The sequence below is a fragment of the Leptosomus discolor genome, chromosome 17, assembly GCF_034619465.1.
Source record: "Leptosomus discolor isolate bLepDis1 chromosome 17, bLepDis1.hap2, whole genome shotgun sequence".
Lineage (NCBI taxonomy): Eukaryota > Metazoa > Chordata > Aves > Leptosomiformes > Leptosomidae > Leptosomus > Leptosomus discolor.
The window spans coordinates 13,263,892-13,282,799 of NC_141407.1; the positions used below are offsets into that span (position 1 = coordinate 13,263,892).

Below are 18,908 nucleotides of genomic sequence, written 5' to 3' on the forward strand. Positions count from 1 at the left end.
AATATTACTTTTGAAAAATAACTATGCGTGCAGTTTTAATCTTTATGGCTCTTAGTGGTTTCTCTTTTGGTGCAGAAAAACGCCAGTGATAAGAGCACACAGACTTTTAGAGTAGTGCTCCTCCACAGAGGACCAGTACAGAAGTGCAAGTACTGAGTAATACGTACAGTAGCAGACATGCCTCTGTCCTGGCATGTCTCTCCTTGTTCAACCAGATTTTAGCATCTATGATAGCCTGACAAAGAATACCTTCCTGTCAAATGCCATCTCCCTGTCCTGAAGGTCTGGAATAAAGTAATAGTTATGTAATAGAGTAGAAAACAAACCGTTTTCATTCTTCTTTTCCAGATATCATAGGATATTCAGATACTAGGTTGCTTACTGGTTATGGAGAGAGATTTGAAAAAATTCCACAGTTGTAAATGGCAACAAGTCAAACTGGGCCTCTGACTATAAAGGTATGAGGGATTATTTCCTTTTGATTCATAACATCTAGTCAAAATGTGGATCCTCCTGATGAAGCTAACAAAAATGGCAAAGAAACCAGTATTTTTCTCTGCAGCTTGTGCAGGATTTATTTTTGGAAGCTAGCAGTATGCTAATCTGGTTCTGTGTCTGAGAAATACACATTTCAGCAACGTCACTTCTACTTGTTTTTCAGATAAAAGGAGGTCTTATTGTATTACGTTTATTTTGTAGCTCTGGATATTAAACCTGTACTGTAACAATAGTAACTTTTTATTTGTGGTTAGTTTGAATTGTTTAATAAAAATATCCTAAGGAGAAGTTCTGATAGAAGGCAAACATCTAACTAAAAAGGGAACAGGACAGTTTATATTTCAGTTCATAAAGGTGCATCTAATTATAGTATGAGTAGGTCAAAAGGCTGATCTACAGCTGCCTTCTCTCGTCTCAAGACTGTGCCACAAAGCAGAGAGTGGCTGAAACCTGCTGTTGTCTTGCCAGACGTCGGCACAGGAAGGCACATAAAGCTTTCCAGAGGGGCATCACCAAGGTGTTTTATGGACCAAGAAAGTGCAAGATGCACACACACACAGGAGGCTGCAGCTTCTCAGGTGAACGCACCCAAGCGTTGCCCGTGTTATTATACAACTGATGTCCAGATGCGTATGTAATGGATTTAAGATAATCGCCATGGGTGCAACTCCCACTGAGGTCACCTCTGAACTGAAGCAGGTGTCTGCTGAAGGTGGACTGAAGTGACAGCAATGATGTCTTACTATGCAAATATTAAAATTGTGGGGATTTAGCACAACATAAAAATTACCAGACTAAATAAAAGCTACTTATGTACCAATGATGAGACCAAAAAGTTCTTGAATACACTTAATATTTATTCATAATGTATCTGTAATTTTAGAGCTCATGCAACATGGTTGTAGTTCTATCAAGAGTACAATGTTTATAGATCAAAAGGCAAAACAAATTAGTTTTTCTTAACATGCATAACTTGTGATGAAATTACAAGTTTGCTTACTGCCCTATATTCTTAATAAAAAAATAAAAATAATTAACCCCTTAAAAACAAATCCCTTGCTATCTAACACCACCATCATTTTGTGACTGACTTTATCTTTAATCTTAAGTTACTCAAGTGCGTTGTACAGGTGAGAGCAAATAATTATACAAAAGGCAAATTACAATACAACATCAACGTGATTTCCAACAGACTACACATTTCATCATCTCTTCACTGTGTTCCTTCTGCCTTAATTGTAAATGGCAAAGTTATGGCACATTTTCCTATGAAATAACAAGAAGCACGGAATTACGGTCACTATTGTATAAAATGTACAGGTCAGTAATAATGCTTCCTACCTTTGATAGCTGTGGATTTATCTCCTTTCTCTGCCCGCGTAAGCCATACTGGGCTGTGCTGGTAAAGCTCTGCTGTTCTCTCTGCTGATGACCCTAATCTGTTCCTCGGCTACTGGAAATCATGCCATGCTGATGACAATACGGGTCATCTCCTGCTAAATCTCCTCGTGTCTGAGTACAGCACTCCGCGCAGAGCGCCAGCAGGGAACACGCTGAAATCAGCTCTAATCTTCAGCCGAAGTTGCAGGTCTGTGCTGTTCCCTATTACAGGACAACATTTTGAAGGTTAGCTGATGAAGCAGATGAAGACATTAATTTTTACCTTTTGGACACCTGGATTCAAAGTAAAAATAAATTTGCAGCGTCATCCAAGTTCCCAGCTGTCCATTCTACAAAATGTGGCATAAATAGTCTCTGGAGGGACCCAGGATCAGCTGAGCAGAATTCAGGTACACTCAAGTTTTAAGACTCTTGCGCATTACTTCCTATTTTAATGTGTTTAATAACTTTTGTTAGCTATGTTACTTTTAAAATGTTGTTACGACAAAATAGCATGATAACGTAAAATATTCTGTCCACAGTTGATGATAATATTGAGTAAAAGTTTTAAAAACACCTAGGTGACATCAATGGCTGGAGCCTGTTTTCAGAAATTCTGACGTCTCATAGGTGCTTATGCTTCTTTGAAAGACAAGGGAGGCTTAGGATCCTGGGGAAATACGGGCTGTTATTGCATCCCACGTTGCAGATGGGGAAATAACATCTGTGCAGTAGCACTCTGCTTCCATTTGTTCTATCTGTTCTCTCAGAGGAAAAGCAGGGAAATCCCGTAGCTTGCTGAAAGTCCCTCAAAACTGGGAATGCTAAATAGAGAAAGTCAAACTGTATAGAGCATCAGGCTAAGGTGGCTACATGCTTCTAGTACTTCAGTTAGATCATTGGGGACATGACATGAGTAAAATAAAAATAATTCCAAGGATGAGTTCTGATACACATTTTCTTACTCCCATGTCACAACATACCCGCTAGATCGCTAGATTTTGCTGCAGGTGCTATATGTAAATGAGTTTAAATCTAGATGAACCAAAGCAGTTATCTCTCAGGTAAATAATATCTACATAGCCCCCCCCCCCAAAAACGTGAACAAGAACTCACCCAAATGATGCTGCTTGCCATATTATAAAGCTGATTTCATGCCAGGCTGTCCACAAAGTTGAACAGGCTCTAGGAATATTGAAGTTCACAGCAGAGGCAATGGTTTCATTTAATTCGGTGTAAAAAGGATTTGGTACGTGGTGAGGAAAATATTTACTACATATGTATTATGTTCTAGCTGATATATTCGTATATACATTTATATATTATCTAGCTGATACTGTATTTTTGCTCAGTGTTTTTAAAATTCTTGATTAAAGGACTGTCAAACCTTTCTGAAGAAATATAAAATGTAAAAAAGCTATTTTGTGCTGAACATCTTGTGCTATACGTGTCCGAGAAGAAAGACTTTATCTAAAAAGCGTTACTGTTTTACAAAACTGTAATTTTTCACTATTATAATAACATACATTGGTTACAGATCAAATGCTCTTTCTGGTAGATGCGATACGACATTATTGCAGTACACATTGCAGAGGCAATGTAATTTCAGCCCACCCAATAGCTCCCTATGGATAAGGAGATCCTCCACTTCTCCTCTTTCAGGGTGTCTCACACCTGCACTGTCTGCATAAAGATTGTGTCACTTCTCATATTCATGTTCTTTTGGCTCAACAAAGGGTGTGAAGACCATCTGCAGCGCAAGGGCAGAAGCAGGACAGCAGAGGAACAAGAAGGCCTGCAGACAGACACAGGGCTGTTTCATTGAAGGTAAGTGACAGTAACGTGTTGTAACCCATGACCTCACCTTTAGAATAATTAAATTCTACGGCAACAGGTAAAGCAAAGCTATCAAATTATTTGAGAAAGAAATTAACAGGTCTTGTGCAAGTGAGAGGACGAGCTTCATCTTGAGAAACAGGCTTGTACGACGACTCAGTCCTTTCACCCAAGCTCTCTTCATTGGCACTCTAGTTCTTCTATAATCGTCAACCTCAACAGGGTGCTGACCTTTCCTTTGAACCGCCTACCCACCAATGACAGGGGGCTTTGAAAGGGCGCCGTTACTAGACAACGGTGCTAAGGGTTACTGTGCATGACACTGGTTGGAAATATGCTACTGTACAGTTTAACTGCAAGTATAGCCCACAACAGACAGATCAGCAATGTGGTAGGAAACGGTGGTTCAAGTTTTTTCTGTTTTTTTCCCAAAACAACCAACCAGTTTACATCTACAGTTCACTGCTGTATGACTGAACAGGTGCTGACACCCATTGTCAGCAAGAAGAAATATTTCTCAGGTAAATTAAGCCTTTTAAAAAAAGTACTTAATTTCTATTGCTGACCGAAGAAATATCATTTCGGTATCATTTCAGTGTTTATATAGATACAAGTCATTTCAGCACCACAGTAAATTTGGGATTTTTGCTTCCTTCCACGCTAGCAGCTTTCATCATTTCAGGTTGTCAAAAGCAGTACCTCGCAGAACACGAGTGGTAGGCAATTAGCAATGTGCACAAACACACATCTTTGACAAGTTTCTAGTGCAGATGGGCACATGGAAGCTAAACACCTACACACCACTGAAAAACCCTAAACCCTATAGATCTGTTCTTCTCAGAATGCCTTGCAGTTAATGTAAAACAAGTTAATCCATCATACTGCTGCTTTAGCCACCCCGAGCCTGTTTAAATCAAGAAGTGAAGGACAAGATGAGTGTAATTTACAGTAAAGAAATCTTAATACTAAGTTAATACTAAAATCCCACCACCAAACCTGAGGAAAAGTAATCTTTGCATTCCTTGTTTCAACTTTTAGGTACAAAACAGGTAAGCAGTTTCATGCAGAAGAATCTTTCCACAGGCATATAGCTATGTCTGTACAAATATCTGAGAATTCATGAGCACTGTGTTTCCAGGAGAACCAGCAGATGACACGAGTGTTCATTCTCAACAGAAGAGGGCATCAAGCTTGCCAAGACCTCAAACTTCCAGCTACTGCAATTTAAATTTCTGGTTTTAAATTAACTGTAATAGCATTTCAAGAGGCAACTTGCTTTAGAAGGATGCTTTGGAGATTCGTAGCACATCCCTCCTCCTGGCAGAAATCCTTAGTAGCTGTGTTGGGAGTACTGAAGGGTCACAGGAACACAAGAAAGTCATCCAAAATTAAGACAATGAACAGCAAGGAAACCTACTGATTTATTACTGAAAACTTCAGAAGGCAAGCAGTGACAACAGAAGATTTAACAGTGCCATCTTAAATACTCTCCAGGCCCTTGAGCTTTGGATCTAAACCTTACTCACTTCTGTTCTATTTCTCAGCAAAGTTATACGAGTTAGTTTGAAGATTTACTGATTTAAAAGCCTGGATGTGCAGATAAGGCAAAACATGAATCCATTTAGGCAAGCTGAAGCAGGCAGGGATCCACGAGACCGCTCCACCTCTGCCCCTTCCGCTCACCCCTGCTCTTTTTTTTTTTTTTTTCTTCTTTCTTACTGGTCCTTCAGGTTTGTCCCTCCAGCTGTAGCTCCTTACCCACCTCCTCCCCCCCACCAGAACCCACCGCTTCCCAGCAGTGCCTCAGGTCCCCCCCGGCAGTGTCAGTGCGCTCATCCATAGCGGCCATCGTGCCGCCGCCTCCTGCCACGGGACAGCACGTACTTCGTACCTGCTGCACACAACGTCCCCCACTCCCCATCAAGCAAAGCTTCTTCGGGTGCAGCCTCCCGTTGTGAGAACTGGGGGTAAACAGAGAAGCCGTTACAGGACTGTTTAGACCCAAACATTTTGTTCTCTTCTGCTCTTAACAACAGCGAGCAGCAGACTCCAGGCGCAGAGACACATTCCTTAACAGGTAACTGCAGCATACAACTCTCAGCCCAAGTAAACAGAAAGTCCTTCCCCAGGGTCCAGCAAACTGTGAAATCTGGTTGCTAGTTAACGTGTCAGGTTTGCAGAAAAGCAGTTAGGAAGAAGCAAAGAAAGAGCCCGTAGCTGTAAATGGGCATTTTAGGATATACATTTCAATAAAAGAAGCTATTAACTCCAGAGTATTTCTTCACCTTCACCCTCCTCGTTTTAGGTTACTCACCTAAGAGTTAAAAAACCCAAATACATCAGAAAGTTTCAGGAAGTCGTCATAACTCAAATAAAATTTTATTTAAAAAGCGCCATGTACAGAAAGCCATACTCCCTGACAGAATGAGAATGCAGGCATATAAATAAAACAGAAGAAAATAATTATCTTTCAAGAAGTTGCTGAATGCTTGCAAAAATTAAACAGTAAGTTTTTTTCAGTGCGAGGGAAAACTGTTGAGTTCATACTATGCAGTCCTTAGTGCAGAAAAATTAGGAAAAGAAAAAAGATCAACTTTGAAATGCCAAGTGACGCTAATGGCTAAAGAAACATTTAAAATCAATTTAAAGCATTGAATTTTTATCAGAAATGATGGTACAGTTTTACAGACATTTCACGTAGACTTTTTAAATTTAAATGCTATTTCAGTTGTTATAACCTCCTGTAAAAGCCTGGCAAACTTTGTTGATTTCAATTTATTAAGACAGTCTTGAACCATTTTTAGAAAAATATTTAGAATAGTTAAATTTTTAAAAGTTATATATATACACACCTGTTTTTTTCCCCCTACACAAATCTTACAGAAGATTGTGTTCCCATGTGTTTACCACTTAAAACAAGCTCTGGTTCTCCATATAGCAGACACCATTCAACAGGCAATTCTGACACTAACAGAAATGGCAAGCAACGCAAAATGTGCCGGAACAGGTGACATTACAGTTCTTAGTCTCGAAATTACTTGTAAGCCTAGAATCAAGACTGCAGGAAAAGCCGCTGGCACCAGAGTACAAGCGTCAGCTAATTCGGGACTGTGCCTTTCCGTTTTCCCTTCACACTAAGGAGCCTCCCGGGACAGACAGCCCCTGCTGAAGCCTGCAGGACCACCAGCAGACCGGGGTGCCCTGTAAGGAAGGATGTCAAGGTCTGACCTTTAAGTTCCCACAGTTAATGACTGGTGACAGTACCAAGAATCTACAGCGAGTACCAAGAGACAAACACAAACTGTAGAAAACTTTTTATTCTCAAGGTTTTCATTTGAAGAGCCTTGTATTGTGAGCAAATTAGTTCAAAAGGTAAAGGAACTTCTGGAACTTGGAACACAGTTTAAATTAAAGGAAAACACAATATGCAGTTGATGTCATAGGTTATTTTTGGAGCATGATAAAGTTCATGATTATATCATTAACATCCTCTAATATTACTTCCTCTTCTGTTTAGGTATCTCTTTAGCCAACTTTACAAAGGTTTTTCAGCCCTTTAAGTGTTCTTCGAAATTCTGATGTGAACGCCTACTATTCTTAGATGCCCTAGCAGCTTGCAGGATTTTAAGGCTCTATGCTTATTGTACCCCTTTATTTAATGGGGTTTTAGAAATGGAGATACTTATTATAGAAGTTGAAGATAAAATTTTAAGTTACTGCACACCCAGCTCATTAATGTCACATTTAGGAATAGAATTTAGGTCTTAGTAAGTAAGAAACACTTTGTACGTTTTACCTATACTGACTGAAAAACAATTTGAGTACCATGTTAGCTCAACCAGTTAAACAAGTTAAAAATCTTATCAAAAAATATTTTGTACAATCTTTTGTATTTCAAGCATCAAGTAATAAACTTTCTATTAAACCAAGTTGTATCACACAACTATCAAAAATTAACAAACAGAACAATGCTGGAACAAACCATTCTGCTTAATTTTGGGCTTGGTCCCAAAAGAGGTAGTCCATAAGTCACACAAAAAGAAAAATTCCACAGAAGTTAACCTAACGTGCCAGTCTCCTCCACCATATGCAGCCTCATCGATAAATGAGGCAATTTCATATCTGCAAACATTATAAGTTAGTGTTCATGTAAATACAGAAACTATACTTTTTTAAAAAAAATTAATTACTACTTCATCTGTAACCGAAATTCGGTTCAGCTGAACCAAAATATTGACTAGGCCTTCCACACCAGCCGCATTAGTAACAATTCAGCTTTTCTCCAGATTAAATTTGAAACATGCCTAATGTGCAGGTATGCCTTTAAATAACAAAGGATACACTGTTTAGGTTCGGAGAGAAGCTTCAGGTTGTTAAACCTCGTTAGTAATGCAGGTATATTTACTATCATTTCTCTACAAATGCTGCTGCTGCCATTGAATTCCTCATGGTTCCTCTTGCTGAAGCCGTGAACTCTTCAATTTCAGCATTTAGTCTATTAATTACCCATTCCAATGCTTCCCGGCCCTACAGTTAAAGAAAAGTTCATCAGTGTATGTATCCTGGTAAATAAGTAAATAGGTTAAACCCTGTCTTAATGAAAATAACTAAAGACACAGGAGTTGAAAAAGGACGAAAAGGTACAGAAATACATGCTTCTGTGATATTTTTTACTTCAATAACCAGAGTACCGCAGGAACATGTACTGCCTTACATTTCATGAAAAAATTCCTTATGTCAGCAGTGCTCACATTATGAGCCACAAAAGACTTTTTATCCAGACTGTTTTATCATTCTTGAGGCTGAACTCGCAACATAGTTGGATTCCCAGAGGACAGACTCTCAACTAAAACACCACTTTATTCCTCCCATAACCACGTCGGGTCTGTCTGGATGTATATCCTTTTTCAACAGGAAAAACAAATAGATGGCATCAAGAGGGCAAGAGTGGCAGCACCAGACTGTTAAGTGAGCGGAGATGTTTATTCCAGAAAAGATTCAGAGAGCTTTGCCAATAATAAATTATCATCTCCACTCACAAGAGGAAAAAAAAGGAGGGAGTTCGGCAAGCTGAGCATTCAGTCTGTGCAGTAAAGGCAGCAGAACTATGCAGACCCTTCCTAAGATTGCTGACAAAGCCAAAAAGTAAAATAGAGATTTTTGTTTCCTTTACCACTTAGCTGGTGGTCACACATTTTACACAAGGGTTATACTTACTTTATTAGCATTGGAAGAAATTGTGTTTGCCATTAGCCCTTCTAGGTAGCTGCTGAGACTGACACCTTTCACAGATATTATTGCTTCTTGTGTCAAAATGGTTCTGAAACAGAGAGCAAGAAACTGAATTATTCTGAGTAGTTTAAAAAATAATGCACTGCTGAAAGAAACTTGCTCCTCCCCAACAAGTACATACCATCCCCAACTTCGTTGTACGACACAGAACCTCTGGCCCCATAAACACAACCCTCTCCCACAGTGCTTAACTGCTTTATGCTTCTGCTCGTAAAATAAAAACCAAGAGTGCTCGCTAAGTCCAAGTGTCCCTTTATGGCACTCAACTATTTCTAATTTTAGCAGCAGCAAGTTAAGAGTGGAAACAGCGGATTTGGAGTGAAGGTAACTTGGAAAACAGTATTAACACATCCCCTTCAACAACAGGGATTTCACATTTCTGACTGCCAAGAGAGAAAGAGCCTCTTGTGCCAGAATCCCTAGAGAGATCCTTCAGAATTATCACCAGTTCCAGCAGTACAGACTCGGTAAGCTCTCAACTTGCCTTAAAAAAAACCCTAAACACCAAAACCCAAGCCTCCAAAATTAAAGGCAGATAAATGTGCCTCCTAGTGCAGGTTCTGTGCTCAGACTGCTGCAGAGATCAGAAATAAGGAGGGGACAACTGAAGACGCATACAAAGTCAGTTACGGACAGCACACAGGGCAACTGCCTGTTACCATAACAGAGGTGATGTCAACCTCATCTTGTGTTCAAGGGAAGCCATGGAGATTTTCAAAGCCAAACACTGCAGTACTTCAGGGCAATCTCAGAAGAGAGAAGTACTCACTTGTCTGGGTCGTGAGGGTGTGGTTTATAGACAAGCCTCTCGTCTACTGACACTAGGTTTGTAAAGGAAATCTGCGGAATACAAGACAAGATTACTCCTTGATAAAAATATTAAAGGAATGCAGTAAATAAAACTGCAGATTCAAAACTAATGCTTATATCTGATTTAAACACTACACTTTTTCTGCAAGTATTAGGGTTGTAGACCAAGACAGAGAAATCTCCAGGTTCCGCACTTCCTGATCTAGTTCTTTTTCCTGAAGTTTCTGGACCATTCACCAGGATACACTACCACATTTGTGAGAACACTTCAACAGCGATTAGACTGATGGAGGAGTACAAAGAGCAAAATGTTACATGATAAGGAAACGGTGACACGTGTACATTGAATTGCTTTGAAAATTTTTTTCTTAACGCCCCTACCCCCAAAACTAGTCCTGTCCTGCTCATCAGTACGTCCAGGTGCTTCGGTCCTGACAACTTCCAAAAACCCAGTACTTCCTTTCTGAAAACCAGGACCAGTCACCTATAGACACATTACTGAAACCTTCAACTTGTATTGTTCTAATGCAATTTTCCAACCATTTTCAAGATGACTTTCCTTTTCAAATTTACAAGGATTTATTACAATCTATGTCAATGGCATGAAGAAGCTACTTACATTACTGGATTTAAGCTCCATTGTTTTTTCCACTGGGTCAACCACAGAGTGCTCCTGAACATACGTCTTCGTTCTGCACGTGCCAATGAGCTAGACGACAGGCAAACCCATACAGAATTAATTACACTAACCAACTGCAATTTTTTAGTGCCTTTAAATGTGCAAGTAGTTGTTATTGTATTGAACAGACACCGAGACAACAGAATTAGGGCTTAGCTTAAAATAAAACTATTCAGTTGAGGTAGATCTCATTTTCAAGATGGAAGCAATCCAAGACATAGGCAGCTTTTGTCTATCCGGAAGTCACAACATGTACTGCTGTTGAGCTTTCCTGTTACATGAACGCTTGTATTTTTAAACCATTAAAGTTTTGAAATTGTACAAGTCTATTACAACACCTGGTTCACCAGCTTCCCCTCCCTCCGGCATCCTTTTCAAGCTCCGTGATACAATACGTACCGATTTCACAATGGAGGGTATTCCCCACTCGGTACTGAGGAGTCTGTGGCTGTGCAACTTCCCACTAGGGTCTACGTGTCTGTCCAGGACATCCACTCCAACCACGCTGGGGTTCATGGGATTTGGGTATTTCTGCATGGCAGCCGTCGTTACCGTTTCCCAGGGGTGACTGCCAAAACAGAACCAAGATACAAGCTTGTACATCTTCCTTTTTTAACAGGATTTCTATTTAAAAAGATAAATTGATTTCTATTTTTAAAGCAGTTCAATTTCCAGTTCTCAGGGTGCAAGTTAAGCATACCATGCATCTGATCAGGACTCCCAAGTTCAATTACCTTCCGGTTTACAATTTGATAAGAACCTTTTCCCTGCGACATAACGCTGAAAGACTACAATTTCTTCACGTTTCAGTAACACTTCAGAAAGCTGATACTTTCCTCTAACGAGTATTCCCTTCGGATTATTTTTCACCCCAGGTGTTTTGGAGCACCTCAGCCCCGAGAACACCATCCGACTCCTAAGATCTGGTCAGTCCTACAGCTGGCAGGCGCGGCCAGCACAGACAAGCCCGAGCACGGCCGGCACTGCAGCTGCATCCGCAGGTACGCCCCGGGCTTGGCCGGCGAGCGGCTTCCACAGCCTCACCGGCTGCGTCTCCTCACAGGCCCCCGCGTCGACGGCTGCCACCCGCACACACTGCCCGCCCCGCCGGCGGCAGCACCGCCGGGCTGCGCCCCGGCCGCCCCCCGCAGCGGAGCGGCCTCAGCGCCGGCGACCGGCCCGGTGCTGGGCCCAGCCAGCCGGCGAGCGGCTCCCCGTGGCGAGTGACCCCGGGGCGGCAAGGACGCGCAAGGGGAAGGTCAAGGGAGGCGAGCGAGGCGCGGCGGCAGGAGCAGTGCGGCGGCGGCGGCGCCGAGCCGGCCCGCGGCGCAGCCGGCCCGGAGGCGGCGCAGGCCCCCCGCCCCCGGAGGAGCGGCCGCCCTCCCCGAGGCCAGCCCCGCTTCTCCCCTCACGCCGCCGCCGCGCTGCGCTTACTCGAAAACGTGCTCCGAGGTCCAGATCTTCATGGCGGCGGCGGGCACGGAGCGGGGGCGGGTCAGGGTGCCGCCGCCCGCGCTCTCCTCGCACCCGCCGCTCCGCCACCCGCAGAGGCAGGCGCTGCCGCCGGCAGCCGTTGCGCCTGCGCAGCCGGGAGCGAGCCGCCGCGGTGCCTTGGGGCGCGGAACGCTGGCCTCCAATCGCCGCGCGGCGCCGTGTTTACGTCAGGAGTCACGTGTGGCGTGAAAGTCACGCAGAGGGCCTTCGGCCGCTGTGCCCGAGCAGCGTGTCACGCGCCTGCCTGGTGGCCCGGCGCGGCCGCCCTCACTGCGCCTGCGCGCGGGGCCGCCGCCCCTGCCGGGGCCGGGGCCGGGGCCGGGGCCGGGGCCGGTTTCTGCCTCTGGCGGGGCTCCCGGCTCTTCGCGCACGGCGTTAGGGGGGGCGTTAAGGGCAGAGCTGTCACATTTCTAGAGCTCACCCCGCCGTCAGTTGAGGTGTGGGTAGAGTGCAGCCGGGGGCTTCCGCCAGCGGGGTTTTAGCTGAGTTCGAAAACGTTTCTAGTTACGGAAGCGTGTCGTAAGACGCCCATTTCATGAACATAACCCGTCAGCTTTTGTAAAGCTGAATCCGGTGCAGGTGGACTCAGCAGCGCAGGCCTTGAGCAGCCCGGCCCCTGCTGCCCGGGGGGAGCGGGCCGCCGGACGGTTGAGCGCGGGTACCACGTGGTGACGCCATCGACGGTTTTCGGGGTAAACCCTTACCCGGGGGCCGGTCCGCAAAGGGCGCAGAGATCGCTGGTCTCACTGGTGTAACGGGCATGTGCTGGACCGGCAGAGGGGCCACGTCTGAATGTTAGTTAGCTGATGCGTGAGCAGTCATGCCAGTGCCTGCCCAGGCCGGCTCCCTGGTGTCCTTCGCCAGCTCGTTTTGCCCGGGAGTGATTTTACACCTGACAGGTACAAAACAGCCTCTTGGCTCTTTTCCGTGCTAAGTAGCACCTTCTCTAACAGGCCGGCTGGGCCAGAGTGGAAGGGTTTCAACTAACTGCCCTGAGCTGTTTCTCTTACTCGTCCTTGGAATAAACCAGAAGTGATTTACAAGAGTAACAAAGCAGTAAGAAGTCAGTTATAGCAAAAACCCACATACGTTTTGTGGCACATCATCAAGCATTTTCTTCTCACATTCTCAGGATAACAATGTTGAAGCTACCTTGAGTTGTGTAGAAACTGTATTTTTTTTCAAGCAGCGAGGCAGCGGGACAGCGTTTCATGGACACAGCTCTCAACCACTGGGTTGAGATACATACTGTGTGCTCAGAACTGCACAGTAATGGCCTCACTGGAAAAAGTTGGGAGAAATTTCCCAGAAACAGGTTGCTTCACACAGTGTAATTTCTAGCATCTTTCTGCAGTGCCAGAAGTCCCAGGCAGCCTGTGGAAAGGCTCAGGTTCAGTGAATATTCCTGTGCATTCTTGTTCGCACCGAACATCAAATGCAGAAACTGTTGTACAGAGAAGCTGCTGTTTGATGATAAGCCACCAGGTTCTGTCAGCAGGAAAGAACTCAAGTGAGAGCTGTTAAGAAATTTTTGCTGGAGAGACCTGTCTTGATCTTATTTTTCCTGACTCTTCCACATCATGGGACTATTCCTAACATTGTTAACATCCTAGTAAGCTCTCATAGTGTGCAAAGTTATTTTTGGAAGATTGCAAGTCAGTTCTAAATCCATTGTAGTCCTAATACCCGCTGAGTGATTTTTGCAACTGGAGAATTTTGCGAAGGATGTTAAAAATGCTGATCATTTTCAGAAGTCTCAGAATGCAATACATAGTTGCTGAGGATAGTGACCCTTAAATAAACATTGGCAGTTCAGCAGATGCCCATCTCCTATCCATTAGGCTATTTGTAGCTTCTCCTTGGTGTTTTCTGTACAAGAAACGTTAACTACTGGAAGCAAATCAAAATGATCTCTCCAAGAAGGAAGCATGCCAACATATGGTGCAGATTAGGAGCTAGATCTCGACAGTTCTTGCTCACATAAACTTCAGTTTATTTTAACAGCAGTTTTGTTCAAGTAAGTTTCTGTATTTGAGTGGTATCCAGGGCTGAACTACTTATAAACCTGACTTTTAAAAGGGACAATAAAATTCTAAGTAATAAAGCCAGACTTTAGGAAAATAAAATGCTCATTTGTAACTGCAGAGGAAAAAAATTGCATGTCCTAAACGTTAGAATTCTCTATGGTAGTGGTGTTGCATCTTGAGAATATTGTGTCCATTTTTATGAACAAGAATTCAGTACTATAAAATTCAATATCTTTTCCCCTATGTGTTGACAGTATCTGTCTAATAATTGAAATTAAAGAAAACAATCTGTTAAGTCTGTCCAGTCCCAGATATTACCAAGGTGGTCATTAAGGACCACAGTGGACATCTACAAAAGAATGTAAGAATCTGTGGAAACCCATGGTCGGGTTACTGAGTTCCAGGGGCTGTTTGCTTATGACTCTGTGAAATGCAACTGATGCATGAGATGGGCCTTGTGGTTACACACTTCATACAGGTCTTGGCAGAGCGATCTCCTTGGCGTGAGAGAGACTTGAAATACTCCCTGAATTGTGTCTGAAAGGGCTCTAAGGTCCCAGTGAGTTTGCTTGCAGAATAGGGCATTATGATTTTGTGTTTTCAGACCCGTGTTTGCCAGCAGGGAGGTGTGAGTTGTCCCCTTTAAGCAGCCTCATAAAATATCCATCATTTTGACTGAAAAGCATAAATGTCAGGAAATAGCTCACAAACCAAAAATCACTTTAGCTCCAGTATTACGTCCAGATCATTCTTGTGCTCCATAATGGCTACCAAAACCCCAGTCTGTCAAACCCACTCGGGCTTAGGCAATTATAGTTTTAGCTTTCTGTAAGAAAAACATAGAGGTATTTTCTAAGTGTCACACTTAGAAAAGCAAGCACCGTCCTGGTTGAAAGCCCTAATCCCAGAGATCAGCCAGACCACTTTGCAGTTCCAAATGCCACTAAATTCTAAACTGAAAAGGGTTTGGTGACAATGGCAGTGATTGAAGCTGCACTTCTGCAGGAAATGAATGCGAGTCAGAAGTGGCATTCAGAACGGATCGCCACAGCCAGGTTTTACTGTGGTAAGATTGCAGATGGCTGGTGCAGTCAGGAGTAGGTGGGCAAAGCTCCGTATTTAACTGCTGCGCTTCCTTGCAGTAGGCAAGCTGCACGCTCTGGTTGCTTACCCTGCTTCCTGTATCACAACACCTGACAGTTTTCAAATTACAACTGAGGCAAGCTCACCATTTCATACATTTAAGAAAAGTATATTTGGTAGCGTATTTTTACCCCTGTGATATTCTGAATTACAGCTAACACAACAATAATACTGCACCAGTTCCTTGATCTGAAATGGAAAGTTTTGGTATGTGGGAAATACTGGTATCTGCATGCAGCATTAATGGAAACCATTCAAAGTTCTTGCTCTTTTCTTGAGCCAGGAAAACAAGTTCCCACTGCCTTTGTCAGTCTGGCGGTTGTACTGGCAGAAAACTGACATTAGCAACGTTTTCTTTTCCAGGCACACCTTTTCAGTCACTTTCATTATAAAATTCTTTATGAGTACCCCTATAAACACTCTCTCAGCATCAGCGGACAATTCAGGATATGAGGCTGTTAGTGCTTGGCTGTATTTTCCGGTATGTACTTCTTAATAAAGCTTTGTTGGATAGCAAAGCTCTCTTCAGTGCTTCCAGAATCAGCTCTTTAATGCCTTGCAAGTCATTCGACATCTCTGTATGAAAGGTCACCTCAAATTGTACTTTTAATAAGCAAATACCCTTCTTTTCAGAAAGAAAGCACAACAATAGCTCAGTGTAGGACAGTACCAACTCCTCTAGTTTTTGCTCATACTTTAATAGGAGTTTTGTTCAAGTAATTTTGATCCTTCCAGATTTCTGATTAGTATCAAAAGGAGACACTAGTGGGGAAATGCCACTGCTACACAATGTATCACACCCTGAAAACATGGTGTTAGTTGCAAATGAGTTTACATGCCGATGCATTTACTAGGTGAGGACAGAGCTCAAACTATGTCATGGATTAGCACTCAGACGTTTCAGTGCATCTCTTTCTCTCTTCAGAGAAATGCAGGTGGAATGAAAATATTTCCTCTTCAATACTGAAAACGTGGTTTTATCGAAATAGCCAACATTCTTCACCAGTTTTTCCTCTTCTGCATGGCATTAGCAGTTCCACTGCTGACGTTGAGTCCTAACGGCTGCTTCTGGCTGCTTCAGCAAGCTGGTCTCCCACTCCAAAACCTTTCACCTTCCTTCTTCCTAACTGATGTAGTCCCAAATTCCGTGTCACAGCTGAGCTCTGGACTCATCATCTGACCCAAGGCAGAGGGAAGGGACAGGAATGCAGTAAACAGCATTTAGGACCACTGAGCTCTATACTATCTTAAAGCTACCTGCCTCAACCAAGGTAGCTGCCCTGCCAAACTGCGCTCTACAGCTGGTTTCTCAGCTTTTGTCCAAGCTGTTTGCTGGCTGGAACAGATGCCATCTGAGGTCGGTTACTCACATTCTCGAGCTGCTACTCATGTTGCTCTCGGAGCAGCTGTTCCTGTGGCCAGGCTGAGCACTATAAGGGAACAGTGCAGCTGAATTTCTGTTTTCTTGCCCAGTGCACCGTAAGCGGAACTGCAAAATCACAGAAAGGCCATGTGAGCATTGCAGAGGAGGCAGTGAGGTTGCAAGAACAAGTGGTCAGGGCTGATGAAGTTGATGTTGTGTACCACCAAGAACGCCTGCTGGAATCACAGCTCGGTTTTAGCTAGGCATTCAACAGTTTTCTAAGTTCACTGCATTGGTTCTTCATCCACTAGCAAACACTGACTTGGTATTTGTTAGTATCATGCATTTTGGTTCAGCTCAAAATAAAACACAGATCAGTGTAAGACAACCAAATGCCTGTATTTGTTTCTATACTTTATCAGGTCAACCAGGAGAGTCCTTTGTTCGATCCTTTAGTATTTAGGGCTCTTCCTCCCTCAATCTGAAGAAAAATCAAATTACAGAAACAGCCAAGAAATCCCTTTCCCCTAATCCCACATGTTCTAGTGAAAATGGTGGTCAAGTTGCATACGAAATGAAAATAAAAATTTTTACAGATTATCAATTTATATCCTGAGACTAATACCTATCATGCCTGAAGAAGAGGTGAAATAGCAGTAATCAACTTTCAGAGAAAAGATGCAGGTAAATATATTTTTACTTAGAAATTAGGTCGGATCTATTCATGCCTTCTGTGGGGAAAAACCACAAGAGGGGGCTAGATTTCCATGAGGTTCTCCACGTGAAGCCCTGTTGCTTGTCATTCCATCAGAAGGAAAGGACTCTTGCCGTCTCACAAGGAAACTCACCTCGAAGTATCCACATCTCTAAGCACTGCCATATAAAAGAGGACAAGATCCCTACTCTGATTCTGCGTCCTGCTCTCAAAGGGCTGCCCACCCCTAAATCCACAGCATATTTTTCTGCAGAAGTAGATTGTGCCTCCGCTTCCATGTTAAAATGTGATCTAGACAGAAATTCCTTGCTGGAAACGATTTGGAAAGATACATCCAGGCCCCTTTTTTCAGTACTTCAAAAATATTAATGAAATCTCTACATAATAGCAATGAAATATCCCCAAATAATGATAACAATTATAATAGGTCCCTTTTATGCCCTTTAGTTAAGCCTGGTTAATTTGGCAGAAACTTAAACCTACAAAAAGACCTGACTTACTGCTGGAGCAGTTTACTGATATTACTGGCTGCTCAGCTGCGTGACTTCAGCAGCAGAAAAATGGAGGAGACAGGAATGTACGGCCACAAACAGTCCTTTTGACAACAGCATGATCTCAGACCAGTTTAAATCATTTCTGCAAGTATAGCCTAAGTGGCCCTGCACATATGCACCACAGTATTTTACACCACAGGAAAGGGCTACCAGTCCAACATGCTAGTGACCTAGACCCATGTTCTGCTAGGCAAAGAATCGAAGGGTGTAACTGGCAATCTGGTCTCTGACATGGGTAATCTACAATGAATAATGAACATGTATATCCAAAAATCCATTGTTTCTACCAGTGCCTTCCCAAAAGGACTGAAAACCCCCCAGGAGTTTTCAGATAACATGTATATAAATAACAATCTTCTGGCATCTTTATATGCTCACCTTCACCTTCATCTCAAGGACAAGTGAAATATAGGCAGCAGGAATCCTGTGAGACTCTAAAGATTCAGAATATCTGGTTGCCAGGACAAAAAGTTTCCAAATATTTTTTTTACATCAGAAATTTAAATCCCATGTAAACCTCCATGGAATGGAAATAAAGGCCAGACATCAGTTGCTCATGGGGCAATATCCGACCCAGACTCACACAATTTGATTCTGTGTGCTATTGCTCATGTTCGTGTCTTATTGCAGAAGTGAAATGCGAAAATAAGTGCAAAGCACAGCATAGAAGTTTGTCTCAGACAGCTTTTCTTGTCATTTGGGGGAAAAAAGATGACACAAAAGGCAGAGTGTATAATGAGAATTATTCATTCTCAGCTGCCATATTCTGCTTCCTGTATCGTAAAAAAGGGGAGGTATACTTTCTTCCTTCTTATGACTAAAACCAATAAGATACAAGCTCTTTTCCACAGATGCAGAATCAGAATTTGTTTTCCAATATTAATTACATAAAAGGATTCTTCCTGTAGTTTCTTAATAAATATTATTTTTCTACCACTTAATCTTTCATAAATGTGTATGCATGCACAAATGTTGTACAAAGGCCGTAGTCAAAAAGTGCTGCTGTGGTGATACAGGGAGCTAAACAAAAGGGATGTAGTTTCTTAACAATATTACTGCAAATCTATTTCCTGTTTCAAAATGATGCTCGTTTCCTTCTCAGACACATTTAAAGCAG

At 42.8% G+C, this 18,908-nt stretch overlaps 1 protein-coding gene across 3 annotated transcripts; it reads right to left on the bottom strand.

Annotated features, from left to right (window-relative positions):
* Positions 1-1,368: 1,368 nt before the first annotated feature.
* On the bottom strand, positions 1,369-12,000 carry PRELID3B (PRELI domain containing 3B). Of its 3 annotated transcripts, XM_086474650.1 has the most exons (7): positions 11,930-12,000; positions 10,895-11,063; positions 10,436-10,525; positions 9,776-9,846; positions 8,932-9,034; positions 2,995-3,063; positions 1,369-2,100 (listed from the first exon to the last, which is right to left on the bottom strand). In XM_086474650.1, the coding sequence occupies exons 1-6, from the start codon at positions 11,959-11,961 to the stop codon at positions 3,031-3,033; spliced, it is 498 nt and encodes a 165-aa protein (XP_086330776.1). In that variant the 5' UTR covers positions 11,962-12,000; the 3' UTR covers positions 1,369-2,100; positions 2,995-3,030. The 3 variants fall into 3 exon arrangements, with proteins under 3 accessions (XP_086330776.1, XP_086330775.1, XP_086330777.1); XM_086474649.1 differs by lacking the exons at positions 1,369-2,100; positions 2,995-3,063 and adding an exon at positions 8,074-8,241; XM_086474651.1 differs by lacking the exons at positions 1,369-2,100; positions 2,995-3,063; positions 10,436-10,525 and adding an exon at positions 8,074-8,241.
* Positions 12,001-18,908: the final 6,908 nt, after the last annotated feature.